A 23,226-nucleotide genomic window follows, 5' to 3' on the forward strand; every position below is an offset into this window, starting at 1 on the left:
GTGTAAAGCCCATTCATAATTCCAGCCGCCTCGCTGCTGATTGGTCCGTTTACAGCGGGGCGTGGCCCTGGCCGGCGCGTCACGCCGACTGGGCGAGACCATCTCGGGGAGGAGGAGGAGGAGTGAATGGGGTGTTTTCCCCTCCTTCTCCGTCCGTTATGCCTCTCCGTTGTTCCCTCTCACAGTCCAATATGTGCCGCGGCTCTCCTCGCTCCTGCCGCAGCCCAAGCCGCGGCTCTCCCGCCGCCAGCGCCCGCCGCTCCCCCGGCTCGGGCGGGACATGGCACCTCCCGCTCCCCACCCCCTCAGCCCGCCGCCATCTTGGCGCCTCCTCGGCGCGGGGCCGGAGCGGGCTCGGCCGGCCGCGGCGGAGCGAACCACCGCGGGGGCGGGAGGGGGGGGCAGGGACCGAACCACCGCGGCAGCGGCGGGGGGGGCGGGGGCAGAGCCGGCGAGGGGAAAGCTTAACGGGCCGGGGCTGCCGGGCCGGGCGGTACCACTGCGGGAGGGGGGGCGAGCCGGGCCGGGCGAAACCATGCGGAGGCGCTGGTAGGGGGGCGCGGGGAGGGGGTCGGTCGGGTCCGCCATGGCCGCGAACTGCGCGGGGGCCGCGGGGACGGCGGCGGGAGCCGTGGCCGTCGTGGGCTCGGCCCTGAGCGCCAGCAAGACCAAGACCAAGAAGAAACACTTCGTGTGCCAGAAGGTGAAGCTGTTCCGGGCCTCGGAGCCGCTGCTCAGCGTCCTTATGTGGGGGGCGAACCACACGGTGAGAGCGGGCGGCGCGGCCCCCCCAGCCCACCCCAAACCCCCGCCCCTCCGAGCCGGGAGCGGGGTCTCGCTCCCTCAGCCCCCTCATCTCCCTCAGCAATGCCCGACCCCCTCAGTCCGACCCTTCCCCGCTCCCCCTCAGGCTGTCCCTTTTCCCTCCCCTCCAGAGCAGCTTTTTTCTCTCATCCCCGCTGTATCCCAGCCTCCTTCCCTGTCCATCCCAGCCCTGATCCGGCCCTCCCTGGGCTCTGTGGTCCCTTTCTGCTGGCTCTGTGTCCCCAGGCGGCTTGGGGACCCCCAGGTCGGGGTGTCCCTGCCAGGCACGTCCCTGTGTCCCACCCCTGACACCTTTTCCTCACCCCTTTTCCCGGGACTGATGCCTTTTTGAGTGATGTTGCTGTGCCACAATCTCCCCTCTGGCACTGGGAGGGACACGAATTTGGCACCCACAGCCCTGTCCCCTGTGCCAACCCCCGAGTGTCCACCAGGAGTGTCCCTATGGCTGTCCCAGTGAGGGATTCCCCTGTGTCACAGCCCAGAGGGGACACTGCTGTGCCTCACTTGGTCGGTGTGTCTCCCATCTCCATCCCCCAAAAATGAGGGGTTTGGCCCGGGTTTGTCCCCTCTGATTGCAAGACTACTCAGGCCATGCATGCCCTTTTGGCCTCACTTCCTCTGGGGCCAGGTTGTGAGAGGAATGTCTGTGACATTCCCTTGGGAATGTCTGTGATGGCTCTGCTCTGATCCACCTCCTTTGGGAATTCCTAAGACCATCCCTGTGTTCTCTCTGGAAACTTCTCCCGGGTTTATGATGGCAGGCACAAGGATTGATCCTTGGATGTGGCTACTGGGTGCTGTTCTTGGCCAAAGAAGCCAGAAGCCTCATCCCTTCCTCAATTAATCCACTTTTAGGGCTTAGACACACCTATTTCTCCAGTGGATTAGTGAATGTTTCCTAGAGAGTGAAAGGATTCAGCCTCATTTTTTTCCCAAAACAAATAACACATCAAGAATTTAAAAAAAAAAAAATTCTCCTTGCATTCCTGGCCTGTCTGGCTGGAGCAAAAGCTTCCAAATGTGGTTCAGCACCGTGCTGGCTTTGAGGCAAAGGATGTTCCAAGTGCTCCCAGCCTTGCCCAGGAAGCAGGATAATGACTTTAATCAGCCTTTGATCAGTGGTGCCATTAGCAGCCCTGAAGAAATGGAAATTGTTGGATTTTTCCGAGTTTCATTCATGGCCTCATAGTGATGATTTACTTGCTGGCAATTGGCCTTTTTTTTGGGGGGGGGTTGGGTTTTTCTTTGTTGTAGCTGTCTGGGCAGTAGGAGTCTGGCAGGAATTTGAGGCCCTGGATGAGCATAGAGTAACTTTGGGAGCACTTGGCTGTGAGATATTTGGGCAAAGAGAGGAAGGCGAGCTGACACTAAGCTGGTAATGAGATTATATCGGATGCGTGTTAGGAAGAAATTGCTGCCAGGAAGGAGCTGAGGAGCTGGGAAAGGGGGTGAGAAAAGTTCAACTGTGACCTCCTGACCTTTGGAAAGGTGTTTGGGATTTCCCAGTAAATCCCTCCACCTCTCTGCCGCATTGGGATGAAGGTTTGGTGGCAGCTATGGCTGGGAGATGATCCCAGTGCCTTGCTTAGGTGGGAATTGGAATTAGGTGCCTCCAGCTGAGGGGTTTAGAAATCGTTTCGGGAATACCTTTAAGCTTTGTTGGAAATACTTTAATATTTGTTTAATATTTACAAATATTTGTTTAATATTTGGCTGCTTTGGACAAGGAGGGGTGAGTGAAGAGGCTCTGGGCTGTGTCCATGGAGTTCTGCCCTGGGATCCTTGCAGTGGGAGGAAGGGAAAACAGCTCTCAGTACAAGCCTGGGGCTGTGCCAGGAGGATCCTGTCAGAATTGTTTGGATCTGGGGTGAACTTTTTCACGGAGAAATCAAACAAACAACCATTTTGTGCACAGTGCTGCAGAAATCCCCGTGGGCCCTTCTCCCTGTCTGGAACAGCCTTAAAGAGGCTGCTGAGCGCAGGCAGGGCTGGCTCTGGAGAGCATCAGGAGCACCCCAAGAGCAGGAGCTGCCTTCTGGAACACCAGTTTGGAGCGTTTCAATAAACAGGTCCTGGTGGTCCCAGCCAGGGGTGGGATTGGGATTGGGGTGGGGCTGCTGTGAGCGGGGCCAAACGGGGGTGGTATGACCCAAACAATTTAAATTTTGGACCAGAAAACCACAGAGGGGAGGGGAGAAGTTGTCTGAAAGTGGAGCCACCATGGCTCAGCCTCGATTTCTGAGCTTTCTGTCAGACCTTGAATCCAGCAGACGTGGGGATGGTTCCTGAGGAAGCTTCTCCTGCCGTTGTCATGGCACTGGGAGAGGAGCTGCAGCTTCTGGGGGTTGGTTTTGTGTGTGGTGCTCCAGGTCTGGTGCTCCAGGTGTGTTTTCCATGCCCTGGATGGATCCACATGCATGGGATGGGAAAGTTGGGACGGTTCTGGAAGGGAGCAGCTACCTCCCAGCCAGAGAGATGAACAGAGTGTTGTGTGATGCTCTGGGAACCATGGAAACGGTTGTAAGGTGCTGCTGATGGAAGGCGCTGGGATCCCAGGGAGGGGATTGAGGATCTCTCTCTGTAGGGCTATGATGCTGCTGCCCGTTCCTCAGCTGGAAAAGATTCCAGTGGCTCTGGCCACTGGAGGAAAGCAGGGGGAAGGCACAAACATCCCGTTCTTGTGGGAATGGGGAGATCTGTTGGCTGCATGCATCTTGCCCGAGGCAGCTCCAGAGGCTCCAGTTCCTGGCTGGAGCAGCAGCCATCTCCCGGGCCCTCAGGAGCACTGCCAGCAGGAGCAGAGCTCGTTAGTATTCCAGGGAAACAGCAGTGCTGGGAATGGAGCACGGCGCTCCCTGCTTTGCGGCCTTGCCTTCCGTGCTGCCAGAGCAGCATCTGCCACATATCAAACCCTCAGATCCCAGGAATTGCTCCTGGCACGGTGGGAACAGCCTGGGTCTGCCCCTTCCCAGCCCGGCTCTAATTGACCTCTGGAGAGAGCAGCATATGGCCAGGGCTGTGCCAGCCCCCGGAATGACTGAGGGCCTGGCTGCCAACTGCTCATCCAGGGGCTCTTTTCCTGTTCACAGCCCCATTGCAGGAGCCCTTTTCCTTTTTGGGGGACAAAGGAGGGTTTTCCTGGGTGCTTCAGCGAGGAGAGCAGGGCTCATTTCCCTGCTCATTTCTGCTGACTGCTATGACCATGGGTTGCTTGTTGAATTTTCCCATTTCTCAGCTTTTTTTGAAGCATCAGCTCTGCCCACTTGTGAGAGAACTGGGAGGACTGGGAGCATGGATGCTTCCCAGTAACCCTAAGGCTGACAGGACTGGGGGCAGGAGGGTGGCACTGCCTGATCCCTGTCATGCAGCCAGGAATCCTTTCCAGCAGCTTTCCAAGTACTTTTTTTCAGGGATAGATGGGTTTGCTCTCGCCAGGGGATGCTTTTTTTTTTTCCATCTTAAAGCATCCTGGTGTCCCCAGAGGAATTATTGACTGCAAGATTCACTCTTCCCTTGCTTTGCACGGGGGGGTGTTAGCATGGATCCTGATTAATCATGCTCTAATTCATGGAAAACAGGGTTTTTCCCTCAAACCATCACCCAGTTGCTGCTCTGTGCTAAGCAGCAGTGAAGTTTTGCCACAGCTGTGGGTTTGTCTCCATGCTAAAGTGATTTTCCCATGTGTCTTTCACCTCCTTCCCCAGTGCATAATAAAGTTTAACTAATACTCACTGAGATGCCTGATTGGAGAGCTTTGAGGGAAACAAAGTATCTTTATTTTCCTGAGCAAATTCCTGTCGCAGAGAATCCCTGAGTGGGCTTGTACGCTCCATCAGCTGCATCTTGTTAGTAAACAAATCGCATTTTCCCATCAATTTACTAATGCTAATTACCACTTTGAGGCTACAGTCAGGTTTTGAAACAAAATTATGCCTGGCCCGTTCATCCCAACAGCTGTCCCTGAATGACACAGAATATTGATGTGGCTTTTATTGGGAAAGGAATTAGCTTTGGTGGCGAAATCTTCAACCCAGAGTCCTGAGTGGTGCTGCTGGAGAATTCCAGTGACCAGGAAGTAAAAGCTTGGCAGAGAGAGAGGGAGGAGGTGTTTTTGCAGCCCTACAAAGCTGGGTTGTGCTGAGGATGAATGGTCTGGCCAGTGGAAGAGGTTTTCCCTCCCTCACCTCCTGCTTTTGATCCCTGATCCTTACTGTCATCCAGCTGCTTTTCCCTCTGCAACTCTGGGATTGAGCAGCTTTGATCTCTCTATCCTTGTGGGGTGGCTCTGGACATAGGGAATTGCTCCTTTTTTCTTAGGATATGGCAAAACCAGGAAAAAACGGGCAGGGTCTCTCTGGGTTTGTCTGGATTGTGTCTCCGTCCGGATTGCTGGGAGCCCCCAGGGTGTGTCCGAGCCCTCTGTGGGGCTCGGGCGGTGCCACCCCCGCTGTGGCTGTGGCTGACCTGGGAGGGGCAGGAGCCCAGCCCCACCTCTGCCAAACCAGCTGGCGCGGACAAAAAGCACTTTTGGATGGTGCTCTCGGCCTGGGCTGGTCCTTCTCGGGATCTGTGCTGGGGAGATGGAGAACTCTGGGCAGGACGGGAGTGGGCAAAACCGGGCCAATTTCCCAGGGGATTCGGGGGAAGATCTGGGCCACAAAGTGAAGTGGATTCGAGGGCGGATTAGGGCTAAAAATCTGGAAGCCTTAAGGGAACCCAGCATCACTCTGGGTGTGGCTACAAATCCCTGAGCCGTTCTGTCCCCACTTTGAGGACCTCTGATGTGGCAGCCTGCTGCTCCTGTGCCTTGCAGTGGCTGTGATGCCCAAAACAGCCCGTCAGGGCCCACGTGTGTTTGTGGTGCTGCTGCACCTCTGCCCTCTGTCCCGGCCTCCTCCAGAACCACACCCAGCATCTCCCTGGTACCCACATCCCCAGAGATCTTGCTCCAGGCGGAGTTCCTCCTCTTTTTCGGCACAGATCCCTGGGAATATGCTCCCCAGGAGCTGAGCACCTCCCTGCCATGTACCTTGCTGTGACCTTGCCTCCTGGAGCATAAATACCCCGGGACACACGCTCACACACACTTTACTATATTTAATTCTCTGCTCCACGCCTCTCCTCAGGGAGAAGGCGAGAGAGCAAACACGTGCCAGGCGTTTGTCACGTTGCTCCCTCCAGGAGGCTGCTCAGATTCCCCCGGGATGAGCCTGAGGAGAGGATCCCTCTGGAGAGGTGATAGGTGCTGCTGGCTAGGCTTTCCTTTGGGAAGGACTCCTGGTGTTTCAGGATTTGGCTGGGTAATCCTTAGGAAGGGGGCTGATGCTGAGGCTTGTGCTGTAAGAAGGGAGGGGTTGGGATATCCCTTCCTGAGGTGTGTGGGAGCACACGGTGCTGAAACAACAACAATTTTAAATTTAAAAAACCTGACATAGCAACAAAACTAAACTAAACAAATCCATGTTTTCTTCCAGACTGGTGCCAGGAGCAGAGGCCCAGTGACCACTGGCCCAGAGCTGCCTTAGGGGAGGGCAGGTGGGCAGTGCTGGGTCTAAAAATGACCAGTCCAACCCTTCATCCACATCACAACCCCCTTCCTTTTCCCTGTCTCCTCCAAAGCTGGATCCCACAGCATCCAGCCAGCTCTGCTGGAAGGGGGGAAAGGCTTCCACAGGGAGGATTTTTTGGGCTCTTTTATCTTGTGAGGAGTGGTGGCACCTCTGAAACGATCCAGAGCTATCCTGATGCACCATTTCTGCCACTCAGGAGCCTTGCAACAGGTCCCACACTCGCTTTGAGGTTTGTGCCATGGCAGAAACGAGGGCACCCAGCGAGGCCTCAGAACGTTTGTGTCTGAATTGCTGCCAGTGTGGAGGCAGCCTCCGAATCGCTGTTCCCTCTCAGCCGTCAGCACCCTTCCTCCGCTCGGCAAGGAGCTGATAATGGCTTGTTTGTGCCTTCCCCGGCGGGAAGAGGGCTGGGAGCAGGCTGGGATGGGAGCAGGCGTGTGGCAGGAGCTGTCAGGCTTCCCCTCCTGGCAGACAGCAATAATTAGTGGCTGGAGGCAGCGCCTCTGTCTTGGTACAGAATGAGTTGTTTTCTCCTCGCCCCGAGGGGAATTCTCTGCGTGGGACTCTGATGCAGCTCCCTGCAGTGGCTTCGAGCTGGGAGATCCCTTCCTCACCTGGAGTCTGTTCCCTTTTCCCTCCCCTCTGCCTCAAGGGTTGGCTCCGTGCAGGATTGAGCTGAAACCTGGGGGGGCATCGGCCTCTCCCTGCTCGGGGATGCTGCCGGTGGGGGATGTGTGCCATTATTTATTCATTCATTCATCTGTGCAGCGTTTTCCATACATCCCACAAGGTTTGTGGCAGTGCTGTGGTGCCTTGGGCTGGATACCTGGAACAGAGGCTAGACAGAGTTGGAGAATAAAGTAGATATTTATTAAAGGCTTTAACAGATACACCTTGGGCAGTGCAGAGGCTACAGCTGAGATGGATGACAGTAATAAGGTTTTTGGGATATCAGGGGTTAATTGTCCAATTACAGCTTCAGGTAGTGAAGTCACAGTCCCCCAGTTTGCTCTCCCCCTCTCCCATTAACTTTTGTTCATACTTTTTGGGCTTTAGGCTGTGATGGTGGCTTTGGTTCTCAGGCCTGGAAGGATTGTTTTGTCTGATCAAGCTGTGATGAGAGCTTACAAACACTCTGAATGGAGTTCGGAGTTATGCCCTAGTCCAGTACAGGATCTGAAAAATATAAAAGCTAAAATTTAAGGCATCACCTGGGTCTTGCAGAGCAGGGCTTTGCAGAGCTCCAGCTCTGCTCCCTCCAGGAGCCACGGCTGCTTCGCTTCCCGCTTCTGTCTGTTGTGTGGGATGGCTGGCTCTGAAAATAGCCACCTTCCCTCCTGGCACTGGGATGTGTCTTTCTTCCCAGTCTGACGTGTGTTAAATCTGGTCTGGATTTTCGTGGTAACAGTGGAGAAAGGGTGGGATAAACATGGGCTGCATGGAATTGGCTCACAGCACATCCCCGGGGCTGAACCCTGGGGAGCCCAGCAGGGATGTGGCAGCACTTTGGGCAGTGCTGTGTGTCCTGCCGCACACAGGGAACGGGGAATCCCAGAGCTGGATCCCTTTCCTGAGGCTGGCCCCTGCTCCCAGCCAGCAGGGAAGTTTTCCAGCAGCTTTCCCAGTGTGCTGGGAGTCACTTGACCTGCCGGAGGTTTTGGTGCTGGGAACAGCCCCCAGAGCTGACTCGGAGCCAAGCCCTGCTGGTGCCAGTGTTGCCTGCCTCCCTCTCCTGCACTACCTGCTTGGCACAGCAGTCATGGGAACAGAGCTGGAATTGAATTGTTTCCTGAATCCAGGCTGTTGACAGGAGTTCAGTGAGATGGGGCTGTGGGGAGTCCCTCTGAGGGGATGGCACCAGGGCTGCCCTCAGAAAAGGCATCTCAGAAACCTCTTGATTCTGGCACAGCCTTGTCAGTCACTGGAGCAGGGCAGCCAGACACAGTCCAGAGGTGGATCTTTATTATTATTGTAATAAATGGGCAGGAGACAGTTCTCCTTTTGATGCCTTTATTAAAAGTGATCAGCTCAGGATAGGGGCATTCGGCAGGTCTGCAGCTCCTGTCGCTGTTTCCAGGGTGACTCAGAGGAGGAGGAATGTGCAGCAGCTTTGTCCCCTGAGGGGCAGAGCTGGGGGTCCCGTCCTCACGAGAGTGCTAGGGTATACCCGTTCCTTTCTGCCGGCCAGTCCCGGGGTCCTCACTCGCGCTGTGGTCTTCTTCAGCTAGGGTGAGGGGCGACCGAGGCTTCCAGCATTCCTATTGAGAAACAGTCGTTTACTTCGCCTAGGCAAGGTGATCTTGACACAATACGACGTTAACCACCGTATTAGCATGTCAATCTGTCGGGGCTGCCAGCACTCGGGAAACAGCGGGCTACGCCCTGCAGCTGTCTCTTCTCCCCCTTGTCACCCCTGGAGTGCCCCCTCCCCCTTGGTACCCGTGCCCCATGGGGGGACAGCCCGCCGCTCCCGGGATGCTCCCGGGACGGGCCGGTCCCCGCTGACACCACCCGCGGGGGCTCCCCCGGCCCCGCCGGGACCCGCGCTGGGGAGGGGCCGTTCTCACATCATCCCCGGCCCGGGCGGGACCGCGCCGAAGGTGGGGGGTCGGCCCTCGCCACTCCTGGGCGGCCCCGCAGTCACTGAAAACAGGCAGCAAAAAGTACATTGTTAACAGAACGTTACAGCAACTTGGAATTATAAACTTTCAATAGGGCTCCCACTTGGCAGTTCTGGTTTTAGTTGTAAACTTTGCAATCTAAGAAAATGGATAACCTTTTTCTTGTTCATAACAATTATTATGATGTTATTATTATTATTAATGCTGGCACTGCTGGGTGCTGCAGCACGAGCCCGCCTGTACAATAGTAGCTGAACATTCATTCTTCTGCTTCCCCGTGTTCCTGTGGCTGCCACACATGACTAAAGAGCAAAAACAATCTAGTGAGTGACTCATCCCTCCAGAGAAGGTGGGATGGGAGCAACAGGAGACAGCCAGCATGGAAACAGCATCCACAGGGAGCTGTGCTGGGCTGCAGCAAAGGCTTTGGTCATCCTGGTTTGTAGCAGGAATTATTAACTTTAGAACATTTTCTCAGCGAGGTGGTTAAGTTAAAACATAAAATCTGCTGGTTCTTGGCCTGTGGGTTTGTCTGGGTTCTCAGCTGTGTCTTGGATGGTTGGTGGAAGGGGAAAGGTTGTCACAGGAGGATTCACCGCATTGTGGAACGAGGTGCTGCTGTGCCCCGTCGCCACAGTGTTCCCAGCTGCTTCTGTGTGATGGGTAATGGTGCCCCAAGCCCGTCCCCGGGGGTGTTGGGCATCCCTGCAGGTCCCCAGGGCAGTGGGAGCGGGGTTTGAGTCTCCCTTTCCTCTCTCTTGCAGATCAATGAGCTCAGCAATGTTCCCGTCCCCGTCATGTTAATGCCCGATGACTTTAAAGCCTACAGTAAGATTAAGGTGGACAATCATCTATTCAACAAGTAAGTAGGAGCTTCCCAACCTCTCTGTGGTCAGAGCTCTGTGCTGTGAGGCAAACTGGCCTGGGGAAGACTTCTGGGTTGTTCCCAGCTGTACTGACAGGAGCATCCATGCCCTATGCCCTGCCCAGACCCCTGGACAGGCCATGGTGTGGTCAGTCTGTCCCTGAGATAATCTATGGTGTTTGGTTTTCATCCTTTGAGGCATTAAACTGTTCACAGGAGGCAGATCTGCAGCTGCGCTGTGCTCATGGAGTCTCCCTGGAGTTGCCCCTGTCTCCTTTTCCCAAAAAATCCATTTTTGGAAGCTGTCTTGAAATCGTGGTTGTGGCTGGTGCTCAGAGCTGTGTTCTCCACCCGGGCTCTGCAGGGCTGCAGTCTTCGCTGATTAATCCTTTGTTTTCCCCAAGCTTCACAGGGATCAGCTTTGCAGAGTGGGAGGTGATTGGGAAGTTTGTCTCTCCTGGCATGTCCAACGTGTGGGATCTGCTCTCCCCCTTCTCCTCCAGAGAAGATCTGAGCTCCCCACGTGTCACTGCAAGGGTTTCTCATTGAGAAGGAGCTGCCAAATTCTCCGACTGTGTCCAAGCAGGACCAAACTCTGCTTCTCTCCCTGGGCGGGTTCAGGGCTGTGGGAGGAGCAGATGCAGCTCCCTTAGTGACAGCGAATGCTGTCATTGTCTCCTGTCCTGTGCCTGGGGACAGCAGAGCCAGGCTGGAGCTGATCCCCCCTCTCCTGGGCGCTGTGGCTGAGCTGGTCTGTGGGGCCTTGACCCTTCTGGTGCTGTGATGGGAGCTGAACCCAGAACCCAGCCCCTCTGCTCCTGCAGCTCTGCCTGGTGTGCAGGGACAGCGTGTGTGGGGACAGCTGTGTGACAGCGTGTGTGGGGACAGCTGTGACAGTGTGTGCAGTGACAGTGGTGACAGCATGTGGGGGGACAGCTGTGTGCCGGGACAGCCATGTGCCAGTGTGACAAAGCCACCGAGGAGGGCACAGGCAGGATGGCTCCCTCAGAGTGGCCTGTGGCAAGGTTGCCCTGGCAGCCACACAGGCTGCACGCTCCCATCCCATCCCACCCCATCCCATCCCCGTTAGCCAGGATCCTGTAGAGTTCCCTGGGAGAGATGGGTTTTGTGGGCATCCAAAGCAAGGAGCTGTCCTGCCGAGGGCACAGCAGGGCTGGGATGTCCTGACGGGGAGTGGGAGCCAGTGTGGCATCGGGCGGCACTGCTGACATCTCTGCCCTGCCCTAGGGAGAACCTGCCCAGCCGCTTCAAATTCAAGGAGTATTGTCCCCTGGTGTTCCGGAACCTCCGGGAGAGATTTGGGATCGATGACCAGGACTACCAGGTACCCTCTCTTCCCTTCTAGGACAGAGCAGCCATCCTGGCAGAGAAACCATGCTGCAGACGCTGCTGCCAGCAGCTTTTCTGGGTTTCTAAGTGGGGTTTGGGTGGTTCCACGAGAACCACAGCAGTGCAGCGGATCTTGCTGGGCCAAGCACAGGGCAGTAGGAGGAGAAGGTGATCCCTTGCTCCCAAGGCATGAAATGGGGGGGGCACAGGTGGCTGTGGACAGGCAGAAGCGGGAGGACAGTGATGATCCAGCCTGGAGTATCTGCGAGGAAAATGTGTCTGTGGTGTTTGTAGAGATGCAGGTGAATCTGCTGCTTTCAGCCAAGTGTGTGTTGTTGAATTGGGTGTATCAAGGTGGCTCCTGCTTTGGGATCCATCCCCTAATGCCAGAGGGGCTGATTTTCCTGGAGAGGAGTCTGCTGTTAACACTGCTGGGCTCAACTGTGGGGACAGGGAGATTTCACAGCTCTGGCTGCTGCAGCAGAGCCACCTTTCCTCATCCATCTCTGAGCCCTAGGCACAAGGAGGGGAGCAGAGGCAGCTGCTGGGAGATCACATGGAGGAGGGCCAGCGCCACGTGGCCCCGGGCAAGCTGGGTGTCAGGGAACTAGAGTGTCCCCAGCACGTGGTGACAGAGCGGGCAGGGTGCCAGGGGCATCCCCTGGAACACTCTGACTGCAGAGGCATGTGGGGGAGTGCTGCAGCCTCTCTGCTCCCTCCACGTGCTCCCTGCCTGGCGGGGAGAACAGCTGGAGCAGGGCTGGTCCCACACTGCCTCCCCCCATGCCCATGCCACAGCCCTTTGTGAGGACACTCTCCCCAGGTATGATCCACACACTCTGGAGTTCATCATTTACACTCCCCCTCTTGTTCTGAGGGATTGCTTCCTCCATCTCCAGGCTGCTTTGGCTTTTTTAAAAGTGTTTTTTGTTCAGCTGAAACAGAAAATGTTAATTGAGCTAAATTCAGGTGGGTAAAGTGTGCTGGCTTGAGTGGGAACGGAGCCAGAAGGCTGAATTTAACACCCCAACTCTGGGAGAGGTGGGAGTGACAGGAAGGGAGCCGAGGGCTGTGAGTTTGGTAATGCTGTCTGTTGTCATGATTTCTGCTTCCCAGCTCCAGAAGAAAAGCTCTGTGGTTTTGAGGTGAGGACTGATTAAACTGCCTGGCACAGACCCCTTTGCAAATGTCAGCAAGCAGCAAAGGGGATTTTTCTGTTTGCTTTTATTTTCCTGATGCTCTCTAAAGCCGTTGGCAGCAGCAGAGTTTTTCCCCTGCTTCATTAAAGTTTTAAAAGCTTTAAATGCTTCATTCTAAAAGGAAACCTCTGGGCACACTTGCAGCATGACATGGTAAATCTCTCTCTCCGAGCAGGCTCTGCTGCAGGCTCCCTCTGCTGCCAGAGCTGAGTGAGGGGGAGACAGCAGTGCCACCGTCACCTAAAAAACCCAAATAATCCAGCCTGAAACACAATGTCCAGCCCAAAAATGCTGGAAAACTTCAGGATCACTGTTGGCGCTGCTGTGTTTCATAGCCCTCCCCATCTGTGCAAAGGAAATGCTGGTGAGAGGTTGTTGGTTGACAAAATGACTTGTGGGCAGGTGGAGGGGACAGGTGACAGCTTGAGGTGTGAGCAGCAGGGACTGGGGCAGAGGGAGGAGCTCGCAGCAGGCCCTGCTACCTGGCGAGAGGCAGCAGAACAAGGAGCTGGTGTTGTGGCTCAGGGAATTGATCCCTGCTCTGCAGTTTTCTTGGGATTTTCCAGCCCTGCTGCGCTGTCTGGTTGCTAAGGGTGGAGACAGGGATCTAAAGGCAGATGCTGCTGGTTGTCAGAAGAACAACCAAGCTATTTATACTCATCTTGTACATCCAGGAGTAAGAATAGCAGAGCCTGAGGGTGGCTTTTGGTGCAGGATGACCTGTGAAGAATCCCCAAACACTGAGATTTTGGCCAGACTAAGCTGCTTTTTGAGGGGAATTTCAGTTTGTTTTGGTTTTCCTTAAGCCTTATGAATATCCTGAGTGTTCTTAAATCCCTGACTGTTCTTAAATCCCTGAGAGGAAATGCTGAGAGCTCTTGGTCTGTGTATCCTACACCTCTAAAAACCCTTCAGTAAAAAACACCTTCCAAAACCACACCCCAGGTGTTGGAGTAAAACCTGCCAGCAAATCACGGGGCCAGCTGGAACCCCTAAAAACATGTCCAGACTTTTGAACAATTGGGTTTTACCCTCAGCAGCCCCAAACGCGGGGTTCACAGCCAGAGTGGGTGCTCGAGCTGGCCCTGTGGGGCTAACCCTGCTTCCCAGAGGTGCTCAGGGGTTCTTGTGGGGCTGACCCTGCTGCTGAGGGAGGTGACAGCTCCTGGCCCCGTCCCCACGCCGTGTCTGTCCCCCAGAACTCGGTGACACGCAGCGCCCCGGTGAACAGCGACAGCCAGGGCCGCTGCGGCGCGCGCTTCCTCACCACCTACGACAGGAGGTTCGTCATCAAGGCCGTGTCCAGCGAGGACGTGGCAGAGATGCACAACATCCTCAAGAAGTACCACCAGGTACGGTGAGTCTGGAGCCCCACGTGCACACCTGGGGATCTGCCGGGGGTCTGGAGCTTGGATTCGCAGCTGGAGCAGCTTACACTGAAGTTTTGTGGGAAAAAAGGTCCTTAGGGTCTGAGGGACAAAAATCTTGAGGGTTTGAAATCTTGAGGGTCAAAAATCTGAGGGACAAAAATCTGAGAGACGACCCAGCAGCTGTTTGTGGTGCTGAGCCCCTTCCCAGCTCATCCTGGCCCTTGTATCAATAAATTATAGATCCCTGGTAGATCAGAGCTGCAAACAGGCTCCTCATTTGTTGCCTCAGACCTTCCTGGGGGGGACTGGAGGGGAGCTGGGAAGTGGGGTCGCAGTGGGACAGCTGGAAATGTCCTGGTCCAGGTGCTGGTTCCAGCCCATCTGCTCTGCTGTGGTTCTGAGCAGGGGGTGTTTAACAGGCCCTGAGTTCAGGCACAGTGAGGTAACCACGAGAAGTGAAGCTGGGCAGTGCCAGTGTGTGACAGTGATCACGGGGGTCCCAGGATGAGGGAAGAGACGAGAAAGTTGACTCCATGTTCAGAAAGCTTGGTTTATTATTTTATGATATATATATTATTGAAAACATTAAAAAACTATGCTAAAAGAACAGAAGAAAGGCTTAGCTAAGAATAGAAAAGGAATGAATAACAAAGGTTTGGACTGACCAGACAGTCCGGACAGCTGGACTGGTATTGGCCATTAATTAGAAACAACCACATGAGACCAGTCACAGATCCACTTGTTGCATCCCACAGCAGCAGACAATCATGTTTACATTTTGTTCCTGAGGCCTCTCAGCTTCTCGGGAGAAAAAATCGTAAGGAAAGGATTTTTCATAAAATATCATGGCTACACCAGTGCACACCTGGGCTGTCACAGCAGGCTGGAAACACACAGGGGCACAGAAACCCAGGACTGGGAGGAACCCTGGAGATCTTCCAGCTCCGCACAGAGTCACAGAATCCCAGGATCCACAGAATCCCAGGATCCCAGTCACAGTTCCCCAGAATGGGGAGGAACCCTGGAGATCTCCCAGCTCCACACAGTCACAGAATCCCAGGACTGAGAAGAGCCCTGGCGATGTCCCAGCTCCCTGCCATGGGCAGGATGGCGCTCCCTGGGCCAGCTTGCTCAGGGAATGGGACTCTCCCCATCCTCGCTCCTTTCCTGGAGACCCCAGGAGCGGCTCCAATCCTCCTTTCCTTTCCCCTGGGTGCCTTGGCTGCAGCACCTCAGCGAGTGTGTCCTGTCAGAGCTGGGCTGTGTGTGACACAGCTGTGTCCCTCCCTGCTGTCCCACAGTTCATCGTGGAGTGCCACGGGAACACACTGCTGCCCCAGTTCCTGGGCATGTACCGACTCACCGTGGACGGCGTGGAGACCTACATGGTGGTCACCAGGAACGTCTTCAGCCACAGGCTGACTGTGCACAGGAAGTACGACCTGAAGGTGAGGCCCCGGGGGGCTGGGATGAGGCCTTGTCCAGCCTGACCCGGAGCAGAGGGCAGTTACAGACGGGAGAAGGAGCTGCTTTGTCTCCCTGCTCTGTGCAGAGAGCGTACCATCCCATAATATGGAGCCCAGACGCACACACTAAAGCATAACAGAGTCTGAAAAATATAACAACTAAAACCTGAGGCATCAGAACTCTGGGGCTTGGGCCTGGAACCCCCCCTTGGCAGGGTCCTGGGCTTTGGGGTCTGCTCAGGGGATCAGGTTTTGGGAGGCTGTGCATAGAGGTTCAATGTTGGTCCATTCCCCCATCCCAGGAGATCACCAAAAGGGGGCTGAGCGCTGATTTTAAAAATGCTTTGATTGTTTTCCTACATGGAGAAATGAAATTGTGTCAGTTAATTAATTGGGAATGTGACCCAAAGTGCAGTAATGATATTTTCTTTTTTTTTTTTTTTTCCTTATTAGGGCTCAACAGTATCCAGGGAAGCAAGTGATAAAGAGAAGGTATGAAGCCATCCCTGGCCAGCCTTTCCTTTCTCCTGGTGCTTGGAAGCAGACAGATCCAACTGAGTTCCCTTTTCCATCTCCTTTTCCTTTCCATTCCCTTTTTCAGGGGAGTTTGAGCAGGGGACGTTCCACAGGCCCTGAGTTCACCCTGCCTCTGTGCCCCCTTTCAGGCAGGGAGGGAGCTGGCTCTGCCTGCCCTGCTGTGCTGTGGTGGCACTGCCAGAAGTGGGGGACAGTCCCAGCAGAACCAAACCCCACCTGAGGGCAGTGCTGTCCCTTAAGGAAGGGTTTTCCCACAGCACCCGGGATACCAGCCCCAGGCAGGTCAGGGGTAGAGCTTCCCCCAGAAGATTTATAGACCAGATCCTTGGCACATTCCTAAACCTGGCTTGAGTGGGGGAATTTAGGGCTGAGCCTCCTTCCCCTGCAGGACTTCTGTGCTGCTGCCTTGAAATCCCTGTGGAAATCCCAGCAGTGCCCTGTGCTGGTCCATGTTCTGCACATGGTATTTTCAGGTTGGAGTCTGCTCCAGCCTGCCCTATAAGATCCCAGCCAGCAGCCAGGGAACTCCCATTTGCCCTGAATGCCCTGATAACTCCCTGGCCCATGCAGCTGGCTGGTTCATGTGAGCTAACAGAGCCACCCCACGCTGCTGTGTCACTAAAGAATTGAAACCCTGAGGCACAAAGGGGCTCCAGGTTCTCCCACCTGCCCAGAATCCTCAGGCCTGCTGCAGGCAGATCCCTCAAAAAAACATGGGGTGAATTTTTTCCTCAAATCTTTAGGAAGAGAAGGTTTGGTTTGGTTTGGTGGGGTTTTTTTTGGTTTTTTATTTTTTTTTCCCTCCCCAAAGCCTTCACCCCTTTCCCCCTGCAGTCAAAACCCAAGAAAATTAATTTATTTCATTAATTTCATTTCAATTCTGGGAGCTGCTTGGAGCATCCCTGGCCCAGCTGAGCAGCTTTTAAAGCTGACTTGCTCCTCGTCTCCCTGGAGCTTCCCTGTCGGTCCAGCTGAGCCCACAGATTCCCTGACACTTCCTGTGCTCTGCCTGATGCCCTTTCCATCCTCAGTGGACTTTGGGCACCCCAAAAGCCCCAACTGAGCAGGGGCTGTTGCACCCACACCCTGCTGCTGCCAGCTCTGCATGCCAGCCCTCCCCTGGCAGCGGGCTGGGGAGTTTCACCTCAGGCTTTTTGTTGCAGGCCAAGGATCTCCCAACATTCAAGGACAACGACTTCTTGAATGAGGGTCAGAAGCTGCATGTTGGAGAAGAGAGTAAAAAGAACTTCCTTGAGAAGCTGAAGCGGGACGTGGAGGTAATTTCCTGGGGGACAGCTCTGCTCTGTTTCCCCTCACTGCATCCCCTCACTCTCTAAGCTACAGAAAAGTCTACCTAGTGAGATGTTAGGAAGTTCTAAGCTGAATACTGGAGCTCTGTGCATTGTATCTTAAGGCTTACATTGTATTTGAAATAAGCAAGCATTGTTTTAACCGGAGGTACGTGTGCTTATAGTGGTTGGATGGAATACTGCCAATATGCTTTTGCTTTGTGTGATTGGTCAAAAAAGCTTTTAAAGTAAGTTGTTACATTGAGTTCTTTGTCTACTACCAAAAATGTGAGCTGCTGGCATCTTCCCATTGTCATAACAATGGAATGAGGCTGATGCTGCAAAATACAACAGCTTGAGACACCTTCCCCACAGTCCCACCCCTTTCATGCTTTGTGCATAGACCCCCGGCCAGCAATACACAACAGCAGGTGGAACAAGTGAAGATAAGAATTATTTACCATTCTTTTCTCTAATCTTCTCACAGCCTTTCCCCAGAAAGACCTGGGAAGGTTGTTGCTCTCTGTGGCCAGAGAACTGCTGCCACATGCGTCCTCACTGCTGGCTCCCGTGCTGCAGAGCAACTCCTACTGCACCAGCCTTGTCCTGAGGGCAGGGCCTGTGCAGCTTCTCTGGAGTCTCAGGAGGCTTTAGCTCTCAATCCAGCCCTTAGGAGGCCCTGCAGGGTAGGGCTGCCCCTGCCCCACCCTGTGTGGGTGCCCGGGCTCACTGCTGCCCCTCTCCCAGTTTCTAGCCCAGCTGAAGATCATGGATTACAGCCTGCTGGTGGGCATCCACGATGTGGACCGGGCTGAGCAGGAGGAGATGGAGGTGGAGGAGCGGGCAGAGGACGAGGAGTGCGAGAACGACGGGCTGGGGGGGAACCCCATCTCCTCCTACGGGACCCCCCCCGACAGCCCTGGCAACCTCCTCAACTACCCCCGGTTCTTCGGGCCCGGGGAGTTCGACCCCTCCGTGGATGTGTACGCCATGAAGAGCCACGAGAGTGAGTGGGGAGGGCTGGGAGGGTCTGGGGGGAGCTGTGGAGGGCAGGGAGGGTGTGAGGGAGCAGTGGAGAAAGGAAAGGATGGAGGGCAGGGAAAGGGGAGGTGTCCCAGGCTCAGTAAGGTGGGTCAGTCCTGGCAGCCAGGGTGACACCCCTGAGGCCATTCCTGTGTCTTGGCAGCCACCCTGAGCTTCCCAGTAGGGCTTGGGAAAAGCCCAGCCTAGCAGGACATGGAATCAAGGCATTGCTGAGGTTGGGAAAGGCCTTTAATGTGGAGTCCAGGAGACAGGAGGGCTGTCCCTGCTTTGCTGGGCAGTCCCTGGTGTTGGCTGGAAGGAGGTGTCTTTGGAGGAGGGGCATGAAGCTGAGGGTGCCCAGGGGTTTTTTTGGAGGTGGGGGTGCAATTGGCTGTGCCCAGGGGACTGAGTCCCTGCCGTGCCCCCAGGTGCCCCCAGGAAGGAGGTTTATTTCATGGCTATCATCGACATCCTCACACCCTACGACACCAAGAAGAAAGCTGCACATGCTGCCAAGACAGTGAAACACGGGGTGAGCCTTGCCCAGGGGGGCTGTTGGGTCTGGGGCTTCTGCTCTGCAGCATCTCCTGGGGGTAAGGTGTTCTCTGACACTGATTTTCCTGCCAGGGTGGGAATTCTCCAGCCCCTGTGCTCAGCACTTCCCTCCATGTTGCCTCAGGATTAGGTTTTGCCTCTGCTTGCTTGGGATAATTTATATTTTCATCCTAATTTGGGAGGTGCTGGTGGGATGGACTGGATGAAGGGTGACACCCCTGGGTCACCTCTGTGTCCTGGCAGCCCCCCGAACTCCCAGCAGGGCTTGGGAAAGCCCAGCCTAGCAGGACATGGAATCAGGGCATTGCTGAGGTTAGAATTACCTTTAAGGTGGAGTCCAGCCCAGCCAGCACCCTGGAGAGTTTGTGTGGATTCCTGGGATGTGCTGTGGTGGAGGGGACCCATCACAGACCCCAAATCCCACCCTGGCAGCCCTGGGGCCTGACCATTCCCTGGGGAGCTGTTCCAGCGCTCAGACTCCCTGCAGGTGCTAAACCTTTTCCTGAAATCCATCCTCACCCTCGCTGACGCTGCTCTGGGAGCTCTCGTGCTCCTAAACCTGTGAGCCACGCAGGGCAGACCCAGTGCCCTGGCTGGACATGCAGCTGGAGCTAAACTCATCTTCCTTGGGGGTCTCTCCTGACCTGCTGGGCTTTCCCTTAGCCACGGCTCCTCCGCAGCAGAGAAGCTGTGCCCCTGAGCCCTCTGCCCTCCCTGAGCCTTTCCTGCCCTCTCCCTGCCCTTTTTTTGGCCGTCCTGCCCGCGCTGACCCCTCCGTGACCGCCCGCGCTGTCTCCGCAGGCCGGGGCCGAGATCTCCACGGTGAACCCCGAGCAGTACTCCAAGCGCTTCAACGAGTTCATCTCCAGCATCCTGACATAGGTCACACCCTGCTGCAGGGCTGCGGGCGGCCCGGGCTCCTCCTGCAGCCTGGGACAGCGCGGACGCTGCGGCAGTGCCGGGCACACCTGCGGCACACACCTGCGGCACACACCTGTGGCACCGTGTGGGGCACGTGTGGCACCGTGTGACAAACCCCTCCTCATCCTCGCCGCGCCTCTGGGCCTGGCCTTCCAGAAGTGCCCAGATCTCAGATTTGAGGGCTTTTCCAAACGAGCCAAGTGCATTGTTCCAGCACGGCGCTTTCTGCCCAGTGACGTTTTCTCCTCTCTGCTGAGGGGCTGGGACACGTGTGGCACTGTCCCCAAGGGGTCACGTTCAGCAGTGCCTGACTCACAAACCACTCCTTGTTTTTTGTGTTGTTGTTGTTGTTGTTTTATTGGACTGGCTTGGCCAGAAAAAGAAAAAAAAAAAAACAACCCTTTATTTCCCTCTCAGTAGGAATTGGAAGGAAAATAGCTCACCATTTCAAGGATGGAAAATATAACTCTGATAAAAAGGAGGAGTTGCTGAACTTTAGGTAAATTCAGACTGGAACACTTTATATTTTTTTGGTTAATTTAAGTAACAAAAAGAAAAAGGAAAAAAAAACAAACCACTTTTTTGTAACTGCACTTGATTTACAAGAAAGATGAGGGAAATGAACATCTACCAAAGATGATGTCTGAAAAAATAAAAAGGTGTAACTCCTAAAAGCTAAAAACAAGCAGAGAACTGAGAGGCATTGACCAACCTCAGCTCATTGTGTGCTCGGACCTGGGGTGATTTTAATTGGCCAGCTCTGAAGATTTCCTTAAAAGAAGAAAAAAAAAATTTTAAAAAGGCATTTTTGTACCTGTAGATCCAGGCTAAGATTTTGGGCCGTTTCCTCAGCCAGGAAGGGCTCTGAGGTCACCGTCACAATCCTGCCAGTGTTAATTAGCTAATTAATTTATCAGTCTTCCTTCCCCACCTCACCTGCAACAGGTACTTGAATCTGTGTCCTGACAGAGGTTGCTGGGTTGGTTTTTTGTGTTTTACTTTTAAAAAATGTGACTTGCACAGAAGGAATTGGCCTGGCTGCCAGGGGGGAGTGCTGGGAGCTGGGCTCATCCTGCTCCAAACCCCCTGAGCGACCCTCCAGGAGTGGAAATGGTTGAACTCTCACGCCAGATTTCTTGTCCAGCCCCCCCTGAAGGATTTTGGGACTGATTGGAGTGACTGAAATCGTCCTGTTTTGTCTCCTTTAACCCTTTCACAGCCAAGCTCAGCAGCCTCGCTGTGGGTTTCGTTAGCTCTGCTGCACAACAGAACTTTTGGTTCTTTATTTTGGGATTTGTTGTTTGTTTTTTTAAATTTTAATTTCCTTTCTCTTTTTAAGCAGGATTTAGAGTTTTGAACAAACCTCTTTGCAGTTGAAACATGTTGCTTAATCTGCCTTGGAACTGTTTTTCACACATGCCTTTGTTTGGGGAATAAGCTGTTGGGAGTGTCTGTCCTGTGCTGTGACAGTTCTTGCTGTGTGGAATTTTGGTCCTTTTTGAGACATAACTGGTGCTCATCACACCCTGGTGTTTCCCCTAAATTAACCCTGCCTCTGGCTGGATTCTGAATGTGGGGTTTGGGGGATTTTTTTTTGTTTTATTTCCTCTTCACCCTCTCCCCATTTCCCTGACGTGAATCCCCCCACAGGTCTCACCTTGGGAGGGGCTGAAATTGAAGCCCCTGAGGGTGCACTGTAAATAGAATTTTGGAAAAATGAAAAATTAGGGGTCCTGATGGGATTTGAGGACTTTTTTTTGTAGTTCCCTTTGGCGTGGCGCAAATTTCTGCTGCCACTTTGGTGTGGGAGGCTGGAGGGGTCTTAAAGTGTGGAGCTGGAAAAGCCACGACCCAAATGCAGCTAAAAAATACTTTAGAAAAGAAGAAAAAGGGAGGACTTAGAGGGCATCATCAGCTTTGTTTTGTGGGCATTATATTGGTTGCTTCTCTCTTAAGTTTAAGCACTTAAGTTTACTGCTAATTAGGAATTAAACACCAATCACTTTTTATTCCTGACAGTTTAAAAAAAAACAAAAAAAAATCTGCGTTGAATCTGCAACTTTGACCTGGTAAGTTTGCCCGTCTCCTTTTGGGGAAAGTAGCTTGGAAGTTGTTTTATCTTGAAATTATCTATTAAAAAAAAAACCAACCAAAACATAAATAAATAAAGAGGAGAAAAAGAGGGGAGGAAGAGAGCAGGAGGTGGGTGAGCACCACAGAGCAAACCCAGAGAAAGGGCCATGAAAATGGCAAAATATCTCCATTATTGAATTGCAGAATAATGAATAAGTAATCCAGTCAAAAACCAGGGAATTCCTGCAGAAATCCTTACAGAGTTCTGACAGAAATTGGGAGCAGGGAATATTTTCTTATTCCAGACTCCTGCTGGGATTAAATTTGGCAGTTCCAGGTGAAACTGTGGGGTCCCTTCTGTCCAGTTGCCATATTGTGTATTAAAGTGATTAAATGCAATTTTCTCACCTAATGATGTATTACCCAGGTATGTAACTTTGTTTAACAGAAGCATTTTTGTATATTGTTTACATTTGGAGAAGTAGCATTACCTTAAAAATGCTAATTTTTGTTTCTAGACAGTATTTTTTATTACCAGAACAAGAAGTGAAGCTGCAAATATTTTGATTTGTTTTTAAAAGGGACTTTTTCTTTCTGATTGTTTTCTTTTATTTTTGTTTTGCTTTGTTTTGTTTTGTTGGGTTTTTCTTTTCCTTTTGAATCTTGTTTTAGGTCACTTTTTTAACTCAAGTATTTAAAAAAAAAAAAAAAGAAAAAAAAGAAAAACCCAGCCCTTTCAATTCTGTTTTTGCAACTGCTTGTGCTAGTTTGTTGTCTGGTTTTTGTGTGGATTTAATTCTAGTTTTTGCTGAATGTAGATATCCCTGTCCTTAGCATGAACCTTGCAGAACACATTTAACTGACAGGATTTGCAGCAGAATTCAGGATTAATTTTTTCTTTTGGCCAAAAAAAAAGCAAAATTTGGTCCAGTGGAGCGCCAAATAATCAGTGAGCAGCATCTCCCCCTCTGCAGTGCCTGAGGTAGGAGGAGCTGCAGGATGCGAATTCCTGAGGGATTTAAAAATCCCAAAATCTGCTTTGAGCTGGGAATTCCCCCCTTCCCTGTTGGCACAGCCCCGAAATCAGAGTGGGAGAGGGGAGGCAGAGCCAGCTCTCCTCCAGGAGTGCAATAAATGCGCTGCAGAGCTGCTGGGGGGGCCTGGGGCTCCCGGGGGCTCCCCAGGGCTGGGATTTGGGGAGCAGCCCTGGGGGCTGTGGGAGCCTCCCCACCCCTGCCTGGCCTGGGCTCCATCCTGAGCCACAATCATGGAATTAATTGGGAATTCACCCCATGGGGACGGAATTCACCCCATGGGGATGGAGTTCACCCCATGGGGATGGAATTCACCCCATGGGGACGGAATTCACCCCATGGGGACGGAGTTCATCCTGCTGGGATGGAGTTCACCCCATGGGGATGGAATTCACCCCACTGGGGACAGAATTCATCCTGCTGGGATGGAATTTATCCTATGGGGACAGAATTCACCCCACTGGGGACGGAGTTCACCCTGTGGGGCAGCAGGGGGAGGCCACACTCCCCCAGTCCCAGCTTGGAATC

At 53.6% G+C, this 23,226-nt stretch overlaps 1 protein-coding gene across 1 annotated transcript; it reads left to right on the forward strand.

Annotated features, from left to right (window-relative positions):
- Nucleotides 1-585: 585 nt before the first annotated feature.
- Nucleotides 586-23,203, forward strand: PIP4K2B (phosphatidylinositol-5-phosphate 4-kinase type 2 beta). The gene is made up of 10 exons (XM_084222035.1): nt 586-766; nt 9,781-9,878; nt 11,130-11,226; nt 13,630-13,782; nt 15,102-15,248; nt 15,720-15,758; nt 16,967-17,080; nt 17,840-18,098; nt 18,544-18,647; nt 19,472-23,203. The coding sequence occupies exons 1-10, from the start codon at nt 587-589 to the stop codon at nt 19,550-19,552; spliced, it is 1,272 nt and encodes a 423-aa protein (XP_084078161.1). The 5' UTR covers nt 586; the 3' UTR covers nt 19,553-23,203.
- The last annotated feature ends 23 nt before the right edge of the window (nt 23,204-23,226 follow it).

This window comes from Fringilla coelebs (genome assembly GCF_963513975.1).
Source record: "Fringilla coelebs genome assembly, chromosome: 27".
In the NCBI taxonomy this organism is placed as follows: domain Eukaryota; kingdom Metazoa; phylum Chordata; class Aves; order Passeriformes; family Fringillidae; genus Fringilla; species Fringilla coelebs.

What these genes read in the sequence shown, in the direction of transcription:
- PIP4K2B (XM_084222035.1), top strand. Translation starts at nt 587, where the DNA reads ATGGCCGCGAACTGCGCGGGGGCCGCGGGGACGGCGGCGGGAGCCGTG. An exon ending in ACAGGAAGTACGACCTGAAG is followed by an intron (nt 15,249 to 15,719) that starts GTGAGGCCCCGG and finishes TTTCCTTATTAG; the next exon opens with GGCTCAACAGTATCCAGGGA. An exon ending in AGCTGAAGCGGGACGTGGAG is followed by an intron (nt 17,081 to 17,839) that starts GTAATTTCCTGG and finishes CCCCTCTCCCAG; the next exon opens with TTTCTAGCCCAGCTGAAGAT.